The 19,503-nt window shown below is 44.4% G+C and overlaps 1 protein-coding gene across 1 annotated transcript; it reads right to left on the bottom strand.

Moving 5' to 3' along the window:
- Positions 1-805: 805 nt before the first annotated feature.
- On the bottom strand, positions 806-10,986 carry LOC103183429. The gene is made up of 6 exons (XM_007900899.2): positions 10,949-10,986; positions 10,481-10,717; positions 6,789-8,708; positions 3,601-3,708; positions 2,128-2,241; positions 806-975 (listed from the first exon to the last, which is right to left on the bottom strand). The coding sequence occupies exons 2-6, from the start codon at positions 10,704-10,706 to the stop codon at positions 935-937; spliced, it is 2,409 nt and encodes an 802-aa protein (XP_007899090.2). The 5' UTR covers positions 10,707-10,717; positions 10,949-10,986; the 3' UTR covers positions 806-934.
- Between the last annotated feature and the right edge of the window lie 8,517 nt (positions 10,987-19,503).

Raw genomic sequence — 19,503 nt, 5'->3', positions numbered from 1 at the left:
ATTTGGGCACATTAACGTGTTCGAGCAATTTATGGCAATGCATAAATAGTGCCCTGTTGTATTGTAGATTTTTTTTTAAAAGTTTTACAAATCACTTCTCAAGTTAATTCTTTGAAGCACTGATCAACTCAGTCATGAATTCTCTAATTTGTAGTCTTGTGTAGATGAGCAACCTATACATCCATGCTGTAGATGGATGGGCATGCAAGAATTTTTAAATTATGAACAAGTCAATATTGGACACCATAATTCACCTACAAATTACAATCCCTGCACTTTATAGTACATCTTGTGAAACAGGCATCCTTCTGTCAAGAAAGGTGCTATACTAAGTGCAACTATTATGAAATGTGTTAATTAATTCAACTAGTTCAACATGTAAAAGTCAAAGACCAAGCATTGAAGCCAGATTTAAACACTTGACCGGGGCTTCTGCCTTTAAACTGGAGGAAAGTGGCAGGGAATTGGATGAAAAGAAATTTAGGTCAAGTTGACTTAAAAATAGTCAAACTAGATGGACAAAAATGTTTAGGGAGGGCAACACTTTCAGGCTTTAAGGTTAACATTGCAATTTATATCTGAATTAGCAACTTTTTCTCTTTAAAATTTCAATGGTTATGTTAAGTAAGTTGACCCACCCCTCCCCACACACGCAGTGGTTCAACACATTTCCAATCATTAAATAATTTCACTCTAATTTTTTGTTTAAAAAGTTTCACACATTTATGGGCATTTGTTGTTGATCTTTAATCGTTAGTATTTTAAAGTTCTATTCTGTAGTCAGACCACAATAAAATTCAGAGAATTAGATTTGCACCCATTTATTGTTGAACTAGAGTGGTGGGCTACAATGTGAAGTCATTTAAAATGACTGAGTTTTAAAGTTGCGTTTCATGTGCTCTGTTGAACTCGTGCATCTGGGATGTGAAAATTCTTAATATCGTTTTTTAGTTCTTCCTCTCCTCACAGCATTTCCTAGAATACAAGAGAGTTACTTGAAGAACTTGAACATAAAAGTAATAAAAAAACACCATTTACATTTTAGTGATCAAGTTTGGCTCTTTTGGTCAGTCAGGTGTGGAACCCATCATAAGTTTAGAGGATCTAAACCAGATACTCCCTGGAAGAATGGACTCTGCTTACTGAATTCTGGAGAGTATTAATAGACACAGGTAGGAAGGGCCAAGGCTTGGGGACCCCAGTATGTTCAAGGGGGTACTCCTGAAGTTTAATCAGCTAAATTTGTGTAGTCATTGAAAGTATTGGTTGTCAAGCTTCTCTCTGCTTATCCAGCTCGGACTGCCCTACCCATTAGGGGTTTGGCCTGCAGCTTTAACAAGAGCCAACTGGAAAGAATCCCAGCCCAGTGACCAGGATTGTCCCTCCAAGCCTAGTGGATGAGCCAAGCTTTTAACAATTCTTTAAATCAATTAACTTCAAGACTAGATTAACCACAGAATCCAATTTTCTAAAACATCCCATGCAATTTCCATTTTAAGATGGAACTCACACACCTAGTCATTACCATGCAAAGCTCAATTAAAATGTTTGAAACTCCAAATTACTTCAACACTAACTGTCTTCAAAAATAAGTAGATTCTTAACAGCACTTTTACTTTACATCGAAATACAACCCATTTTTCCAGTGCCAAATTTGGGAGAATTTATCTGTAGTCAGTTACCTACATGTCAAGGAGATCAGACTAATAGCAGAGTGGTTGGTACCACAGTGATCAGACCACCAATGAAATTTTACACATACGAGACTTATTTGAATCACACAAGTAGTGCAATGGTATTGGATGTCCTTCTACATGCAAAAAAAGTCAGGTTTATTTTTGTTAGCTCCATCATTGAAATAGCAAGGGAAATGGGAGAAAGGCAGGGAGCAAAGATGCTTGCCATGTGGGTTCAACTCCAGGCCTCCACTGGATATCTGAGAAGCAGAGATGGCAGTATAAAAAGTTGTGTACATGCATTAAGGGTCATCACACCACTTGTATACACAGACACTCATCTGTGCATGAAACCCAACACCTTTCAAGTGCAGAAACAATGTAAAAGGTTCAAAAGGAAGCAGCACCTCTAGCAATACATTCTTACAAGTCAATCTTTAGTGATGCTGACCTTGCAATCCATGTGATCGAGCAGACTCCCAGATCTCTGCTTCATTAGGTTCTTTTGTGGCTCTCTTTGGAGGGTTGGATTTATAAATCGTTCTAACTTTTTGTTGAGGTTTCTCTATTTAAAAAAATATACTTCACATCATAAGACAATTGCTTAATGCAGCATATTTGTTGTAGGAAAACACTTCCCCTCCCTACATTGTTCCTTTAAGTCAATGCTCAGTCTACCTCATATTTACTCACCATCATTAGCAACCACTTAAAAACAGAATGAATGAGATTTCCAATAGATTGGTACTGGTGAGTAAGGATATTAAAAAGATGAGGAAAAATTAGAAAAACAAAGCTAACAATACATTACAATAGACTTGATGGACTGAATATGATGTGACGTTAGTACAGACCAAGTCACCATAGTAGTGCTTCTTCCAAACATGTAATTGCCAAATCAGAATGACAAAGTTGGGCACGAAGTAATAAAAAGATAAATCAGTCAAATGGCTGAAATGTCTGAATTATAGTACAGAATCATTTCATGAAACAATTGATAGACTATACCAGCACTTTAAGATATTGGTCACTGGAGTTGTTAGGCCATGAAACCGAGGTCACACCATAGCTTAAATCCCTGTTCAGTCTGTTGGAGTAAATAAATTGTCTTGCCCCATCCTATCTTCTAAAACCTTACCAATCTGGCTGCTCCCTCCACTCAGCAGGCACTGGCCTGCTTCACATTCCCTATCCTGCCTACCCCACCTTCAGCAGTCAGCCCATCAGCCTTTCTGGAACTCCATTCCAGAGTGCCTTTGTTTTACTCCTTGCCTTGTTCAACATCTATCTCAAAACCATAATCATTGATCGCACCTTCGATCAACTTCACACCCATCCCAAATCCAAGTTTGAAAACAAACCTCAACTGTCCAGCGCTTTGGGATGTCCTCCTGATGCAAGAGGGGTTATGAATGCAATTTATTGTTGTAGAAAAACATGTACATCACAACCTGAATCAGAAGTGAAAGAAGGAACCTTATATGGGGCAAAGACACCCCAAGGGCTGTTTATAGCAACAAAAAGCAGCCCTTTTAACAAAGTTAATACAAATGCAGATTGTGCAAGCTATTGCAACACAAGTTTTTGCTTTTGGTGCATGTTCCAGACAATTCAACCACTTCCTACCCATTATATAAATTCCTTTTACTGTCCTGAATACTAATTCTACAATAATATTCAAAACATTAATTGGATATGAAACCAATGTATGGTTATAAATTCTATAAGGGGGGGATGATTTAGGTTATGACAAATGTTTGTGTATCCAATGTGGATGCATTTTTAAACCAAGAAAGATTTCCCAATATTTAACCCAGAGAATAGTTTATCCTGTGAAGCCCTGATATTTATGTGATAAGGTGCTATATTTTGTGGTATATTAAATATTGTCAAATTTCTTAATGCATCAAGTGTGAACACCTACCATATTCTTTCACTGAATCCTCAGCATCAAGTGAATGTGCAATGGACTTGGGTTTAGCACCAACTTTATTCCAATACTCATCAGCTGTCTCTTCACTCTCATTTTGTACTTTGTCCACCAAGAAAAAACACAAATTAGAATTACATCTGTATTAACAAACATTTAAATACTTTTTTTAAAAAAGCATTATGGTCATTTTGGCTAACCAACCTTTGCACAAAACATGCCAGCCAAGTAACAATCAATTGATAGTGACTTACCCCACAACATATTAGTACAATACCCTTATGACAAATCCAGTTACAAACATAATGGAATTGCTTTTTTAAAAAAACTATAAAAATTGTGTGCATGTTGCTTTTAAATGTATAATGCTCTGGGATATAATAGTAAAAAGTTATTTGTCAGGAAAGCAAATCAGTGCAATCATTCATAGAAATTTGCTTTTGGTCTAGGATTTTGAGCCTTATTGCGAGTGTGATACAAGACCATCAACTTTCAGTTTGAAATGTCATTGTTACACACATTTCTCTTTATAAGGTTGTGGTCGAAAAATGGCACTTTTAAGTTGCTGATAATACTGAATTTTTTTCAATAAATATAGGCAACCAGCAGCAGTAACAAAGCTAGAAATACATTAGTGTGACAGAATGTATTAAGAACTCTGGGATTGATATTCTGTTGCATCAACAAAGGGACCAGTTTGGATCTGACATAAACAGTAACAAAATAGCTTTTGATATGGGATTTGCCCAACAATTAATACTTATCTTGGTTCCTATTGTGCTCAATTACTATTTAGTGGTTTTGCTATTATTAAATATGCATCTTCATTCATTGCAATGCAAAAGAAATCAATGAATTCTAGTAGATTTAAGCTTCAAATCAATTTTTAATTTGTCACACCCATATACCAAGTAGGAACACTTATTTGTTTAAAAAGGAGCAGATTGAGTTTTGAAGGGATCAAGTCAGGAAATTTAGGCCAATTAGGCAAATGCAAGAGAGAAAACAAGCTAAAGCACTGAGCAAGGAGGTATGCTGAATTTGTATAAGACATTGTTTAGGCTCCGGCCTGCTCCACATCCCGCCCAGCCCACGATCGACGGTCAAACCTTCAGCCTCCCACCCTTTGGAACTCCATCCCACATTCTCTTCACCTTGCACCCTCCCTTGTCTCCTTCAAGGCGCGTCTCAAGACACTTCTCCTCGACCGTGCCTTTGGCCACTCTCCATTCTTCTTACCCAAACCCTTCCCCCACTCAGCTCCAAATTCCTGACTGTTCAGCACCTTAGGATGACCTCCCAACATGAAAGGTGTTATACATATGTAATTTTGTATTGTATTTGGGATGCACTATTGAGCAGCAGGTTATGAAAGCACACAGGAGGAATTCAATAGTGAGTTATGTAGAGAGAAAGTTGCAATGTTCTTGCTGGATTACAGAACACACACAGTTAAAATGTGGAATGCCTCATCACAAATAGTTGTTGAGCCAAGTTCAAGTAACATTCATAGAGGAAATGGAATACTTGACAAACCGGACAGTGCAGGGGAATGGAATTACAGCAGAACAAGCAACATTTCTGTAGTGCCCTCAACATCTGAGCAATGGTAAGAAGAGGGCGAGGTGGCCACAGGTACAGCTAAAGAGGGAGGTTTTATGCGTGGGGGTGTGGGTGGGAGGGTTAGAGAAAAAGGGGCAAGAGCATTCCAGATGGTAGGAGAGTAAAAACTGAAAGCTTGGGCTTTAATTTGCTGAATGGAGGAGGCAAACAGAGGAGTGGGATAGGAGAATAATCAGAGTGATAAGGAAGTTCTGGAACAGGAATTGATTTATAAACCTCACTTTATTGGGGATCTAGCACCAGCTGATGGGGCAAATAGCATCCTATGCTGTAACCTTTCCATTAGCAGTTGTATCAGGAGACATTTGTTCATTCAAAGGGAAGTGGAAATCTGGAACTCTCTTTCCCAAAAGGCTGCAGATGCTGGATCCATTCAAATTTAAGACTGAGGTGGATAGATTTTTGTTAGGTAAGGGCATCAAGGGATACAGGGCAAGGGTGGGTATTTTTAGGGTTGAGCTATGGTCTAATAGAATGGCAGAACAGGCTAGAAGGGCTGAATGGCCTATTCCTGCTCCTATGTATCAAACAGGTTTTATGGATGCTTTCACTGCATTTAGAAACCAAGTTATAAGTGGCTATTTTCCTACAGATGAATACATTAAAGAAAGTTGGGGGCAATACAAATAGACGTGCTAAAAATAGGCACTTTTTGTCCTGCTTTATGATTCAACAAATCTTACTCAGGTCCCCGGGAACTAGTGAGGAGATTAGCCTGGAAATAAATAGCAACAGCAACCACCTATACAGCACCATCCATGCAGGGTAGCACTTAACAGTGGCGGAGCCTGACTCCGAGCCAGGGGGTGGCAGCCATAAGCACGGTTGAAGAGGAAGGTTTTCAGGCAAGACTTGAAAAGGGGAGAGAGAGGGAGCAAGCTGGAGGGATTGAAGGAGATTTTTCTAGAGTTTTGGGGCATAGTGACTGATGGTGGAACGGAGAGTACAAGGGATAATAATAATAATAATAATCCTTGCATTTGATATAGCGCCTTATCACGTCTTCTAGACGTCTCAAAGCGCTTCACAGAATATACTGTAAAGTGAATTAACTGTATATTTGTGGGCAAAACAATGAGCAAGAGGCTGGTGCCAGTTGAACAGAGGGGAGTGAGGAGGTTGGAGAGTGAAGGGATTTGAACATGAGTGTGAGGATCTTGAAGTCGATCAGTCTGGCCAGTGGAGCCTGGCCAGAACTGGTGAGATGTGGGTCCGGGTCAGTATGAGGGCAGCAGAGTTCTGAATGAGCTGGATTTTTTTTTTTTTTTTGAATATTGAAGCTGGGGAGTGCATTTGAATAATCCAGATGGGAGGTGACAAACGCGTGCACGAGTATTTCGGCTGCATTTGGGGAAAGGTACGGTCGGAGGCGGGCGGTCCTGGTTAGAGAACAGATGTGGGGGAGGGAGGGCACCTGGGGGTCCAACTGGATGCCTAAAATGCGCGCTAGTTCATTGCGTCTGAGGGAGAGCCAGGGAGTTTTGAGGAGTTCAGGTCCGCAGAAGTGAAGCTGTTGACAGGAGCCAAGGAGTATGGCACCCAAACACACGCACACTTACCGCTCATAGCCTTCTGTACACACTTTTTCTTCTCCTTGCGTTTTCGTTCTGGTTTGGCGGCTTGCCAGGCTCTCTGGAGCTCGCTGTCCAGCCTGGCCGCTTCTCTTCGACCCACTGCACCCTCCACCAGCTCGGCTCCCCTCTTCCTCCCTTTCAGCTTGTCTTGCACCGGCCTCTTGCACGTCTGCATTGCGGTCAGTTTGGATGTTCTGCGGAGGAGCGCCTTGCGGGAGGAGCCCGGGATCGCTGCCCCCTGCCCTTTCTCCGCGGGGGAGGCCCCGAAGCCGCCGTACTCCTCGTCAGGCTCCTCTTGGGTCGGCTCGGAATCGGACGAGTGGCGGCTCTTCTTCTTGGTCTTCGAGCCGAAGGAGTCGACGGAGAACCTGCGGCTCTTGCGGGACCTGTGGCCAGTCGGCGCGCTGCCGGCGGGCGCCTGCTCCCCGGGGGTCAAGGAGCCTTCCCTCTCCAGGCTCCTGCTCAGTGAGTGATACCTGCACTCGGCGTAGCTTTCACTTGGGGGGTCGGGGTAGGCTTCCTTGTGACAAGCGCTGCAGATCACCTTCTCCCTGTCGAAGGCGCAGCGGCTCTCCAGCTGGTTGCCAGCAGCCGCCAGGGTGGGGTCCGAGGCCGACACCTCGGGCAGCTGGAGCGGCGCCGGCTGGTACATCAGGTGAGAGTACGAGACTTGGTTGCTCAGGGGGATGGCGTCGAAGAAGTCGAGGGACGACGACTCCTCGTCCTTGGAGGACATCTCGTCGAAAGAGCCGCTGAAGATGCCGGGCCGGTCCCGCACGGCCTGGGGCAGGTGGGGCGCCCAGCGGTACTGGCGAGCGTGTTGGCGCAGCCAGGCCAGGACGCTGGAGGACGGCACGTACTCGTCCCCGGACTCGGCGGAACCCGGGGAGTCGCTCGGCATCACCTCGCACGTCGGCTCCTCGCGTCGGGGTGAGGGGCAGAGTGGCCGCACGTCAGTCTCCGCGCCCCTCTCCCGCTCCCTCTCCCTCTCCCCCCGGCCGCGCGGTTGTGCGGGTTTGTCGGACGAGCCCTTCCCCGCGGGCTTCTGACTTTCGTTCGTCTCGCGCGGGTCCGGGTCCGCCGAGGCGGGAGGTCTCCCCGCGGCCCCTTTGGCTTCGCACTCGCTGCACCCATTTTGCGGACATTGGCTCGGCGCGGGCAGCAGCCCCGGGACTCGCGCTTGCGGCGCGGCCGCTCCCCCGGCCTCCTCCCCGGGAGCCTGGGCTCTCTGGGTGCCGGTGTCCCCCTCGACGAAGGGGCTGTAGAAGGGCACAGCGCCGTCACAGGCGCTCACGGACCACACCTCGCACTGGATCCGCTCTTCCGCCTGTTTGCTCGGCGTGGCGTTGTATATGGGAACCGTGGCTTCAAACGACCGCCACACGTTGATGGAAGGCGCGCCTTCACTGCATTCAATGCGGATTTCTTCCTTTTGAAAGGCGTAGCTTCCCGCCTGAGCGCTCCGGGCTTCCCCCGCACCGCCGCTCTGCTCGGCCGCACTCGGCTCTTTGCGGGTGTCGGCGTGCGGCGATGGCCGCTCCTCCCCGGCAGCGGCACCGGCAGCGCCCGCAGCGGGTGCGGCACCGGCGGACCTGCTCGGCTCTCTTCTGGTCTCGGTGGTTTGCTTGGCGCTCCGGGCGCTCTCCGTCGCCGGGTCGGCCCTCTTAGTTTGGCCGCGATTCGTCTCGTTCGTGTCGGTTTGCACTTCGGTGTTGGTCACGTTTCGTCGAACAGGATTGTAGTGCCGGAATCGGGTGGTTTGGTAAAACGTTGGACGAGCGATGAATGAGGAATTAAAGTAAGGTCTTCTGTAGCCAGTGTGGGGCATCGGTGAATGTGGGCTAAAGCTCCTGGTGTATTGCATAGGGCAGACTGGATAATACAAACCTAAACCACCGCCATATTCTACATGGAAACAAACACAAATCCCACATTTCAGCAGTCAGTCTGCACAGCCATAAGCCAAACAACACAATTCCCACCACTGGGATACTCGCTAAGTTCGATTTAAGGGGTACATGTAAGAAGGCGGCACTTGCGGGTTATTTGGAGACGAGGGAGGAAATGTTTCTTACCAACGAACAAAGGAACACAAACATAATTACACACACGTGTGAAAAATATATACACACACACACACGTGGGGATGGGGGACGTCCCAAGTCAGAGTGGCGTTAATAAAGGAAAATGGTAAGAGAATAGGCAGCAGCAGACCTGTCTTTTATAAATAATAAAACCCATCTCCATTGAGTATTTAGTGCAAAACAGAGATTGAAAAAGAACCGTGATTTGGACAGACCAACACGCATGGCTGACTGTCATGACTTGTTCTTGTCTGGACACTTGCCGCAGTATTGCACTCTTTACACTGAAGACATGTAGATCTTTAACACATTATACAGCCTCGTAGTATTTCTCTCATTCTCTTAAAGGCATCCTTTTCATGCTGGGGATGCTGGGTTAGAGGCCCATGGACACCAGCCAGTTCCAGTTACCGTCCTTAAGTGACCACTCTGCAAGTGTGAATGTGGTCAATGTTGGCTATTCAACCAGAGAGAGAGTTCATTACACAATCAATCCGGTGCTTCTCAACAAACAACACGTTGACTGTCCACCAGGCATCCAGCAGGAAGTTTGATTGATTTATTCCCCCCCCCCCTATGATTTGGGGATAGGAATCCAATTATAGTGCCCCTGAACGCAATGATAGTGAGGGGTAAAATTTGGATCCTCAAATTCGTTTCAAACCGAGCGGTGACTTTACCAACCTGGCACTCAACAACACTGCATTGATATAGCGCCTTGCACGTTGGAAGCACCTCCCAAGACACTGGGGGGAGGACAAAAATAAAAAAAAATTGTAGATTTAAAAAAGCTTAACTTCTAGGCAGGTAGTCTGAAAACAACTATAGATTGAGCTATACCCAGTGAAGCTGTCAGAACAGGTGAGCCAGTCACAAAAAAATGTGGTTTTCAAAATATTAGTTGGGGGGGAAAGTCACGGACACGATTAGGCTATTGTCACTCGTAGGCTATCGGACTTGTCAATGGGACTAATGGAGTTGACTTTTGCTCAAGCTACGAGGCTTTCCATGTAACAAGTGTATTAGAAGGCGAGTCTTAGTTGCGATTTCATTTGTCACCAGACCTGAGCGCACACAAAATAAAAGATCGCTTCATTGACACCGAGAAAGCAATCCCATTCCAGAAACAAAACCGGCTATAAATGCAGATTGAGAGGGACACCCTAATAGCTTCTCTCCTGAACCCAGTAGCTAATGATCGACAAATCTGCAGTCACCATTCACTGCCTGATTTTCCCATTTCCCCTCCCCCAGTGCAAGAGATCATTCCTCCTGTTGAAGCAGACAGGGAGCAGCAGACTGCTTTCAGATGGTGGGAAGGAACGCAAAGCCTCATGTAGTGCAACATTCGTGGTTCAATGCCACTTTAATGAGCCATTCAAGGAACCCCCTCAAAAAGGGCACGAATTATCTTTTTTAAAAATAAACTTTACTTCAAGGCTATTTTAGATAAACAGCCATGCCCCTAAACAGCTACAAAAAAAAACACTGGAAGCAAGAGGTGTAGGAGAGTTGTAACATTTGTAACCCGAGCACGTTTCTAAATAACATACTCGCCTCACCGGTAAAAGCCTCAAGCTTTCATCCACTTACCTAGTGATGGATAGAAATACGGTTGGAAGGCGGCAGGGTGCACGAAGTGAGATACTGGAGGTGAAAACATAGGTTGTGTTTGCATAGGTGGGAGGAAGAAAGGCCGAGCGTAGTTTGGCATGTGCCCATCATGTACTCTGTGGCCGGATGGTGAAGTCATCACGACTGGCAACAAGCAAAAAGTCAAAATAAAAATATAGCTGTCCAGTATCAGTAGAATAGTCATAGGCGCTCTCGCTGTCGGGTAAAAAGAAGGAAAGTTACAGCTTAAAGAGCGCATAACATACAAACGAAAAGTACGACAAACGCACTATTTTGAGGCAAAGCAAAAGCAGCCAAAAAAAATAACACAGGACCAATATCAACTCTTTCCTTACCACCCAAAAAGTACACATTTCACAAAATAAATTGCACACCCACTCTAAGGCTCACGATTTTTTTAAAAAAAAGACCCTCCATGCAAACTACCTGATTTACTCTTTACATCTGCAACACCCCCCGTGTATCCGCCTGCCTTCACTCCCGCACTCTCTCCCTCGGTTCCATTTATCAATTAGTAAAAAAAAAAGGGCCAATGAAAGCAGCCAGTCAGAGAGCGCGGCTGATTCAAATTCACAACAAACCTGGTCTGAGTGCAGACGTGCACGGCTTGACAGCAATAACAATTTTAAAGCTGTGCCACTTCTCTCTCCATTCAATCAGATCATCAATCTCATTCATTTACAATTCTGGATTGCAGTTTTGGTTATTTTTAGAGCAACCTGCAATTCACCTTTTGGGTAAGAATATTTAGAGAAAATATTCCATGCTGCTCTATTAAAACGTAATAATCTTTGTAAACCATGCAGCTAATCTTGTTTTCCATCCTGGAGACTGCTTATTGATCTGAATAAGAAGGTTGTGGGTTCAAGCCCTAGTTCATCTTCTCTTGAAGGAGATTACTTCTTGATAGATAAATAATAATCTTTGCATTTGATATAGCATTTTATCACATGTTTAAAATGCCTCAAACTGCTTCACAGCATATACTGTAAAGTGAATTAATTGACTGTATATTTGTGGGTGAAACGCGGCAGCCAATTGTGCACAGCAGTGTCCCACAAACAAGTTATGGATTGAGTGATCAAATTTTTTTAAAGAGATTGTTACCCCCCAGAAAAGTGATCCACCAATCGACTAACCGGGTTCCTACCTACTGCCAGGTAAACAGAGGCGTGTGGAGTAAGGAAACTTGCCCAACCTTTCACATCGGGAGGACGCCCGACATGACCCTCCCAACCCTGCCACTTTACAGCACTCTCATCCTCCCACCACGCTGAAGGCATATATCCATTCAGATAGCTCAAGAGGAAACTCTGAGGCTTAGGGCAACAGCTGCTGGAAGGCGTTACCTGGAGTGCAAGTTCATTAACACATGTTTGTATATTCAGTGCCTGGAATCCACCATGATTGGCCTGCAGAGAAAAGCAGCTGCGACTTAACCTCCACACCTCCAACTGATGGAAACATCGCTCAATGGGAAGAGATGCTGAACTCCAAGGTAATATGGCTCCAAGGTACCAGGCTTGGCAACGGAATGCCACAGTTGAACCAGCCCTCTCTGTGGTGGTCTCGGTTGTCCGTTCCTGAGCCAGGCAGGTCTGCAGTATTCCAGGTGATGATGACAGCACAGCCAGCCTGGCTTGCTGGCAGGACCTGGAAGGGCAGACCAATCATTGGGGGCAGAGACTCTTCCCATTCAGCTCCCTTTAACCCTACAAGCCAAAGCCCTAATGGAGGGTGATTCTAGCTGTACAAGCAGCAGGAAAGCTTGGCAGATAGCGATATCAATGCCAAGCTATGCAGTTTTAGCTTGTTAAACACCATCAGTAATGCAACACACACTCTGGGATACCCAAGCCGTTGTTATTGTCAACCTGCAATTAATACTTTCTGGAATTAGGTAAGCAGGATATGGCCCTCCAGGGAGAAAGTGCACATTTCATTCCGACAGTCAATCTCTGGAATTTCCATGTGTAGGTGGATGCATGGAATTCTCAGTTTAGTTTGGATACTTAAGCATGGTGATGGATGGGTTTTTGCATATCTCAGACACTTGGCTGACTCCTCCCCCCACCAAAAAAAAGCATTCTGAGACGCTTTCCTGTGAGGAGTACTATATAAATGCAAGTTATTATTGTTGTTGCAAGCCAAAGCTGTAACGGATGGGATGGTCCTAACTGGACAAGCATTGGGAAGTTTGCCAGATGTTGCTTTCAATGGCAATCTATGGTAATAGGTGGTTTAACTCCAACGGTACCTCAATGCACACACTGGGGTCCCCAAGCCTCAGGTCGTGCCGCCTTGCATCTAATTCTCTGCAGGTGAGCAGAGTGCACATCTGGGAAGAGAGAGTGGAGACGGAGTGGTTGTATTAAATTGTATCTTGCTATACTTGCTGGTTTCAGCATGCTTGTTAACATAGTTGTATTTATGTGGCTTGTTCCACTTTACTTAACATGCATGAAAGGCTGGGAGTTTTGGCTTGTCCTACTTTGAGGATTAATCTATTAATCAGACAAATAACATAGTCAGCAAATGCTTTAAATACAGTCTGAATCTGTGATCCTTAGCTTAAACCTTTTTGTGTACATATATATCATGTGGTGCATTTAAATCACACATAAAAAGATGTTTTCACTGGGACTAAAAATGGTTGTAATTAAACTTTGAAGCTGAACTAAGCATATGTAATTTGGATTATTCAACAGTGCAAGCAGGGATAGCTAAATAAAACCAAACATCCCCCCCCCCCCACCACCCACCAGATATATCAAACTAAATTACGATGTTGCTCTTTGAACATTATTTAATATTTTCTATCTTCAGGTCTGTGTGTAACATAATACACTACCTACATAATTATAATAATAATCCTTGCATTTGATATAGCGCTTTTCACTTCGGGAGGACGTCCCAAAGCGCTTCACAGAACACACTGTAAAGTGAATTGACTGTATATTTGTGGGCGAACGCGGCAGCCAATTGCGCACAGCAATGTCCCACAAACAGTCGTGGATTGAAAATGACCAATTTATTATTGTTTTTGGTTTTTGAGGGATTATTATTAGGCTCTGTGTGGAGTAAGGAAACTTGCCCAAGATTTCGCCCTGACCTGCCTGGAACTGAACTCAGGTCTCTCGCTTGCAAAGCGAGTGCTCTAACCACTGAGCTACAGGACTCCAATTTGAGCTGCTGTTACACTTCTAATCTTTAACCCATTACTAAGAGATATATGACAGTAGCCTGGGGATACACCTCTGATTTATCTTCCTTCCCAATGTTATCACGTCTATGCAGCACAGCTGGGTTCAGAACCACACACAGATCATGCCATCGTACATTACTGTTCTGAAGTACTACGCTGGACCACCCCCTTCAAATTCACTTATTTTGTCCCTACTATGAAAATTCATCTATTAATCAGATACATGACACAAACAGACACTTGTTCGTGTTTCTCTGGAGAATGAGATCTTGCTGGTGGATTATATAATGCTGGTGGGGAATGCTGCATGTGATGCTATCACAAGTCATGATTATCACATCTATCAAAAATGCCACCAAAGGCAGACATTAGTTATTAGATGGCTTAGAGATGAGATCCTTCCCTTTGCAAACTGTTATTTCTCAAGGCACATACTTGCACACAGAATTTTACTGAACATTATCCAACAAAGTTACAAGGAATGTACGGCATTGAATAGGGTTGCATTTGTTTACACATAATTATTTGCAACATCTCTTTCTTAAAGTTCAGGAAGAGAAACAAAAGTCAGTTATTTATATGAATATAGAACCTATTAAGACTATTAGCAATTATATAGTGGCTTCAAGATAGCATTCTGTCATGCTCATTTCCTTTGCAGCTCCATTCCCAAAGCTGTCCCAATAGGTCATGTGGCCAAGTGGTGCAAGTCACTGCCAGTAGTTAGCATGGTTGAGCACTTTAATGCATTGCTGTTGAAAGAGTATAAAATCCCACTACTGCCAACCGGTATTGTTTTCAGTATTATTATTCAATTTTCTTGCTTCAAATAATATAAAACACTTTTGAGAGTTATTATTTCCTTGTTAGTAGATTTACTGACTTTTGGGTGGTGAATCTGCTTTATTTTGTACTTGCTAGTAAAATTACCCATTTGAAGCTTTCAAGATTCATGTGTGTTTTCCATTTTAATTGAACCAAAAAGGTGTCAGTTTGGCTCAGTTGGTAGCAGTCTTTCCTCTGAGTCAGAGCATTGTGGGTTGAAGCCCTACATTGGGACTTTGAAATCAGGGTCTAGGCTGAAACAACAATGCAGTGCTGAGTGTGCACTGCGTTGTTGGGCGTGCTGTCCGTTGGTTGAAACATTCAATAGTGAACAGGCAGATGGGACCTCAGCTTCTATCAAATGCATATCAAATGCAAGGATTATTATTGCATATCAAATGCAAGGATTATTATTGTTAATGTCTCATCTGAAGGATGGCACCTTGCGAAATGCAGTGCTCCCTCAATACTGACATTGAATGCCAGCCTAGATTGTGAGTTCAAGTTCCCAATTGGTGCTTGAACCCACAACCATCTGACTCAGAGACAAGCAAGCAACCAACTAAGCCAGGCTGACACTTTATTTCAATTTCTAAGGTATGGAAAAGCCACGTTGAATTCATGCAAAATTTAAACCTTCTGAATTTTTTCCATGAGGTCACTTTATCTCCAGTAGCCAGATGCAAAAACCTCACAGGAATTTAAGGCATATAATTGATCCTTGTTTTCCCATTAACTCCCCAAATTACATCTGCCATCTTAATTTACATAAGTGATGTTTTGAACATAATTTAGGGCCCAGTGTGTTTACTTGTTCCACAAATACCGTAGTTGAACTTTCACTCAATCATTACTTTGATATACATTGGCACAATTCGCAAAGAATATAATAAAACTGTTTCAGTCTGGAGTTCATTATTATTTCAAATGAATGTGATAAGAGAGTCTCAACAAATAGCTGATTTATCATAATCATCTTTACATTTGATGTAGCATCTATCATGCTTGTGAAATGTCTCAAAGCACTTCCAGAGGGGTTTACTGTAAAATGCAGTGACTATTTATAGTTTAAAAGCAGCAGGGAATTTGTTCAATAAACAGGCAGGAAACGAAATATCCAAGAAGTACCATTCAAAACAAGAAGATTCTTCCAGTGTAGCTTGACCAGTGTTATCTGGAGGATTGTTGGCCAGGACATGGGGAAATACTCCCTTCTTGTTTCAAATCGTGCCATGGGATCTTTAATATCCATCCGAACAAGCAACCGGGATCTTGGTTTAACATCCCATCTGAAGGTCGGCACTTTTACCAATGCACTGCTCTTCAGTACTGACTCGAGCATCAACATAGTCTCCGAGTTTTGAAGTCCCAACATAGGGCTTGAACCCACATTATTTGGGTACATTGTTACCATCCTTTTGTTTTGATTAAGGGGAGGAGAGAAATTGTCTATTTTCTATCCTTTTGTAAAATAGCTTTGTGTCTAGACTAGATGTCACTCATGCAATGCTAAAGGAAGGTCAGGTACTTGGCTCCCATGTCAGAAGTCTGTTTTTTTGTATCTGCCACAGTAAGGTAGTTTAGGCAGCAAATGTGAACTAAGATTTGTTACTCAACTGATCACAAGAAAAGCACTTTTCACATGTACATGTAGAATTGTACAAATTGAACAGGTGAACTATAAATGAACCACCAATCTTTTGGTAAATACTCTGATTTATCATAGATTAGGATGACATTCCAATGAAGTCTGCCATCGGTCGTGGCCAGAGGGTTCATGAGAGTGTTGATCAAGTCCAGTATTCTACAACGGACCCGTGAGTGAAGAGTGAGTGCGTGGAGGGTGAATACAATTCAATAGAAAATTATATTTGTATAGTGCCTTTCACGTCAGGAGGACGTCCCAAGACCCTGGACAGTCAGGGATTTGGACCCGAGTGGGGTGGATTGGAGTAAGGGTGGATGGAAGGCAGGGAGGGTAGGAGGGTGGCCGAAGGCATGGTCAAAGAGGGGGGGTCTTGAGACACGTCTTGAAGGGACTGTGTGATGGAGTTCGAAAGGGTGGAGGCAGAGAGGCTGAAGGCCCAACCACCGATGGTAGGGCTGGCCAGGTGGGAGACGTGGAGCAGGCCAAACCTGCTGAGTGGAGAGAGCGGACGGGTTGATAAGGGATTAGCAGGTCGAAGAGGTAGGAAGGAGCAAGGCCATGGAGGGCCTTGAAGGCGAGGACATGGAATTTGAACTCCATCTCCCAGTGGAGCCACTGAGGGCGGGGTTGATGGCATCATGGAGCCTGGTGTGGGAGAGGACACGAGCTGCAGAGTTCTAGACGATCTGCAGCTTGTGGTGGGAAAAGTTGGGAAGACTAACAAACAGGGAGTTGGGGAGTAGTTGAGCCTAGATGTGATGAACGTATCAATGATGGTGTTAGTGGCCTGAGGGATGAGACAGTGGCAGAGCCAGGCATGTTGTGGAGTTTAGGGCAGGGAGAGTGGGTCATGGCACGGATGTGGGGGAGAAAGGACAGTTGAGGGTCAAATAAGACACCAAAGTTCTGGACTGGCTTGGTGAGGTGGAGTGTGCATCCTTGGATGGTGATGCTGCCAGTGCCTGAGGTGTGGAGGCACTGATGGGAGCCAATCAGGTGTGTCTCGGTCTTGTCGATGTTCAACTGTAGAAAGTTAGCTCTCATCCAGGATCTGATGTCTGACATACATTCTGTCAGGACAGCAGTGGTCCTGGAGTTGGAGAGATTGGGTGTTATCTGCATACATGTGGGAGTTGACCTCATGTGGAGTCCTGTAGCTCAGTGGTTAGAGCACTCGCTTTGCAAGTGAGAGACCTGAGTTCAATTCCAGGCAGGGCGAAACCTTGGGCAAGTTTCCTTACTCCACACGCCTAATAATAATCCCTCCAAAACCAAAAACAATAATAAATTGGTCATTTTCAATCCATGACTGTTTGTGAGACATTGTTGTGCGCAATTGGCTGCCGCGTTCGCCCACAAATATACAGTCAATTCACTTTACAGTGTGTTCTGTGAAGCGCTTTGGGACGTCCTCCCGACGTGAAAAGCGCTATATCAAATGCAAGGATTATTATTATTATGTCTGCAGATGATGTCATCAAGAGGGAGCATGTATAGGTTGAAGAGTAGAGGACCGAGGACAGAGGCCTGAGGAACACCACGTGATACAGGGTGGGGGCTGGAGGAGAAGCTGTTTATAGAGACAAAGTGGAGGTGGTGTGGGAGATAGGATCTGAACTTTTCAAGGACAGAACCATGAAGGTTGAGGTGAAAGGAGAGGCAGTGGAGAAGAATAGAGTGGTCAATGAGGAGTGCTTCGAGAGTGATTGGAGGGTGAGGGAGGAGTGAATAGAGGGTGAGTGATGATTGAATGGAAAGCAATTACCCGCCTCCTGCTTAATTTCATCTGAACTCCTGCTCCTTTGGCTCTCTTCTCGCAATGCCCTCCCTTCCTCGGTCAATTTCCTTCACGACCCCCTCAGTAATATCCTCGACACATTTGCCCCAATCACCTTCTGAATCATTTACTATTCCTGCAAGTCCCCATGGTACACCAACCACCTCCACTCCCTTAAATCACAGGTGTGTGTTCAACACATCTGAATCAAATCTAATCTATCTGTCCACCACCAAATTTGGCTGGACTGCACCAAAATTTAGCACACTGCCCTTGCCTCAGCTATATCATCTTTTTATTCCAAGATCATCCTGGATGCCAAAGACAACCCCAGGCTCCTCTTCTCCATTACAAACCAACTTCTTCGCCCATCTTCCCCCCCATATCCCACACATCCTCCAAATGTGAGATGTTGGACTTTCTGTGTCCAAAAATTGAGGATATCCATTTTGCTCTCTCTGACCTTTGTACTGACACCTCCTCTCCTCTCCATCTCCTCCTCTCCTCAGTTCATTTCCTCTCCAAAGTACTGTTGCTTCCCAGCTTCGCTCTTTCCTTTCCCTGCAGTACCTGTATCAACCCCTCAAATCAGCATGCCATTCTTGCTCATAGTACAGAGACTGTCCTGGTCGAAGTCACAAATTAAATTTTTTCCTTCTGTGCCGAAGGCTCTCTCTACCTCATCTTACTTGATCTTTCTGCTGCCTTTGACACTATCGACCACTCTATTCTTCTCCAACACTTTTCCTCTCAGCTTCACCTTCACGGTTTTGTCCTTACATGGTTTCATTCTTACTCTTCCCAGTGTTTCCACTTTGTATCTGCCAGTGGTTTCTACTCTTGCCCCCACACCATTACTTGTGGAGATACTAAAACCTGCATGAGGGGCGCTCTATAAATGCAAGTTGTTGTTGAGTTCCTCAGGGCGTCTACCTTTGGCCATCTCCTCTTTAACATTTACATGCTCCTTGGTGATGGCATCTGCAAGCATTGGGTTAACTTTGGTTGACACCCAATTCTATATCTCTGCCTCTACCCTCGATTCCAACACCACTACTGTCCTGAATGGTTGGCTATCAAACATTAAATCCTGGATAAAAGCTAACTTTCTCAAACTAAATGTCAACAAAACAGACTCTCCTGCTTGGCTTGTCAGTGCCTTTTTATCTCTGACAGCTGACAGCTTCGCTATAAACAGATGCCCACTCCACCATACTAATCCAGTACCGAACTTCAGTGTCGTGTTTGATTCTCAATTGTCCTATAAACTACACATCTGTGCCTTGACCTGTTCAGCTTTTCCCAACTCTCTCAACATTTCCCACCTCCGCCACTACCTCTGCCCTCAGACAACCTTTAAGCCATGCACTGATCACCTCAAAGCTGTGCTATGCTAACCCTTTGCTCACCATTCTTCTCAACTCTTCTCTCCGCAAGCTGCTGACTATTCAAAATTCTGCTGCTAATGTCCTCTCTTGCACCAGACTCTGTAAACCTATCACCCCCATCCTTACCCACCTACATTG

The sequence above is a fragment of the Callorhinchus milii genome, unplaced genomic scaffold (assembly GCF_018977255.1).
Source record: "Callorhinchus milii isolate IMCB2004 unplaced genomic scaffold, IMCB_Cmil_1.0 Scaffold2, whole genome shotgun sequence".
NCBI lineage: Eukaryota > Metazoa > Chordata > Chondrichthyes > Chimaeriformes > Callorhinchidae > Callorhinchus > Callorhinchus milii.
The sequence above is the reverse complement of the archived record's forward strand: the minus strand, read 5'-3'. Positions and strand labels throughout refer to the sequence as shown.

Bases quoted from the DNA above. Each gene is read 5' to 3' on its own strand.
- LOC103183429 (XM_007900899.2), bottom strand. From the start codon at position 10,706: ATGACTATTCTACTGATACTGGACAGCTATATTTTTATTTTGACTTTT. The intron at 3,709-6,788 runs GTAAGTGTGCGT...TGGTGGACAAAG, and splicing joins TGTACAGAAGGCTATGAGCG to TACAAAATGAGAGTGAAGAG. The intron at 976-2,127 runs GTCAGCATCACT...CTTGTATTCTAG, and splicing joins TCGATCACATGGATTGCAAG to GAAATGCTGTGAGGAGAGGA.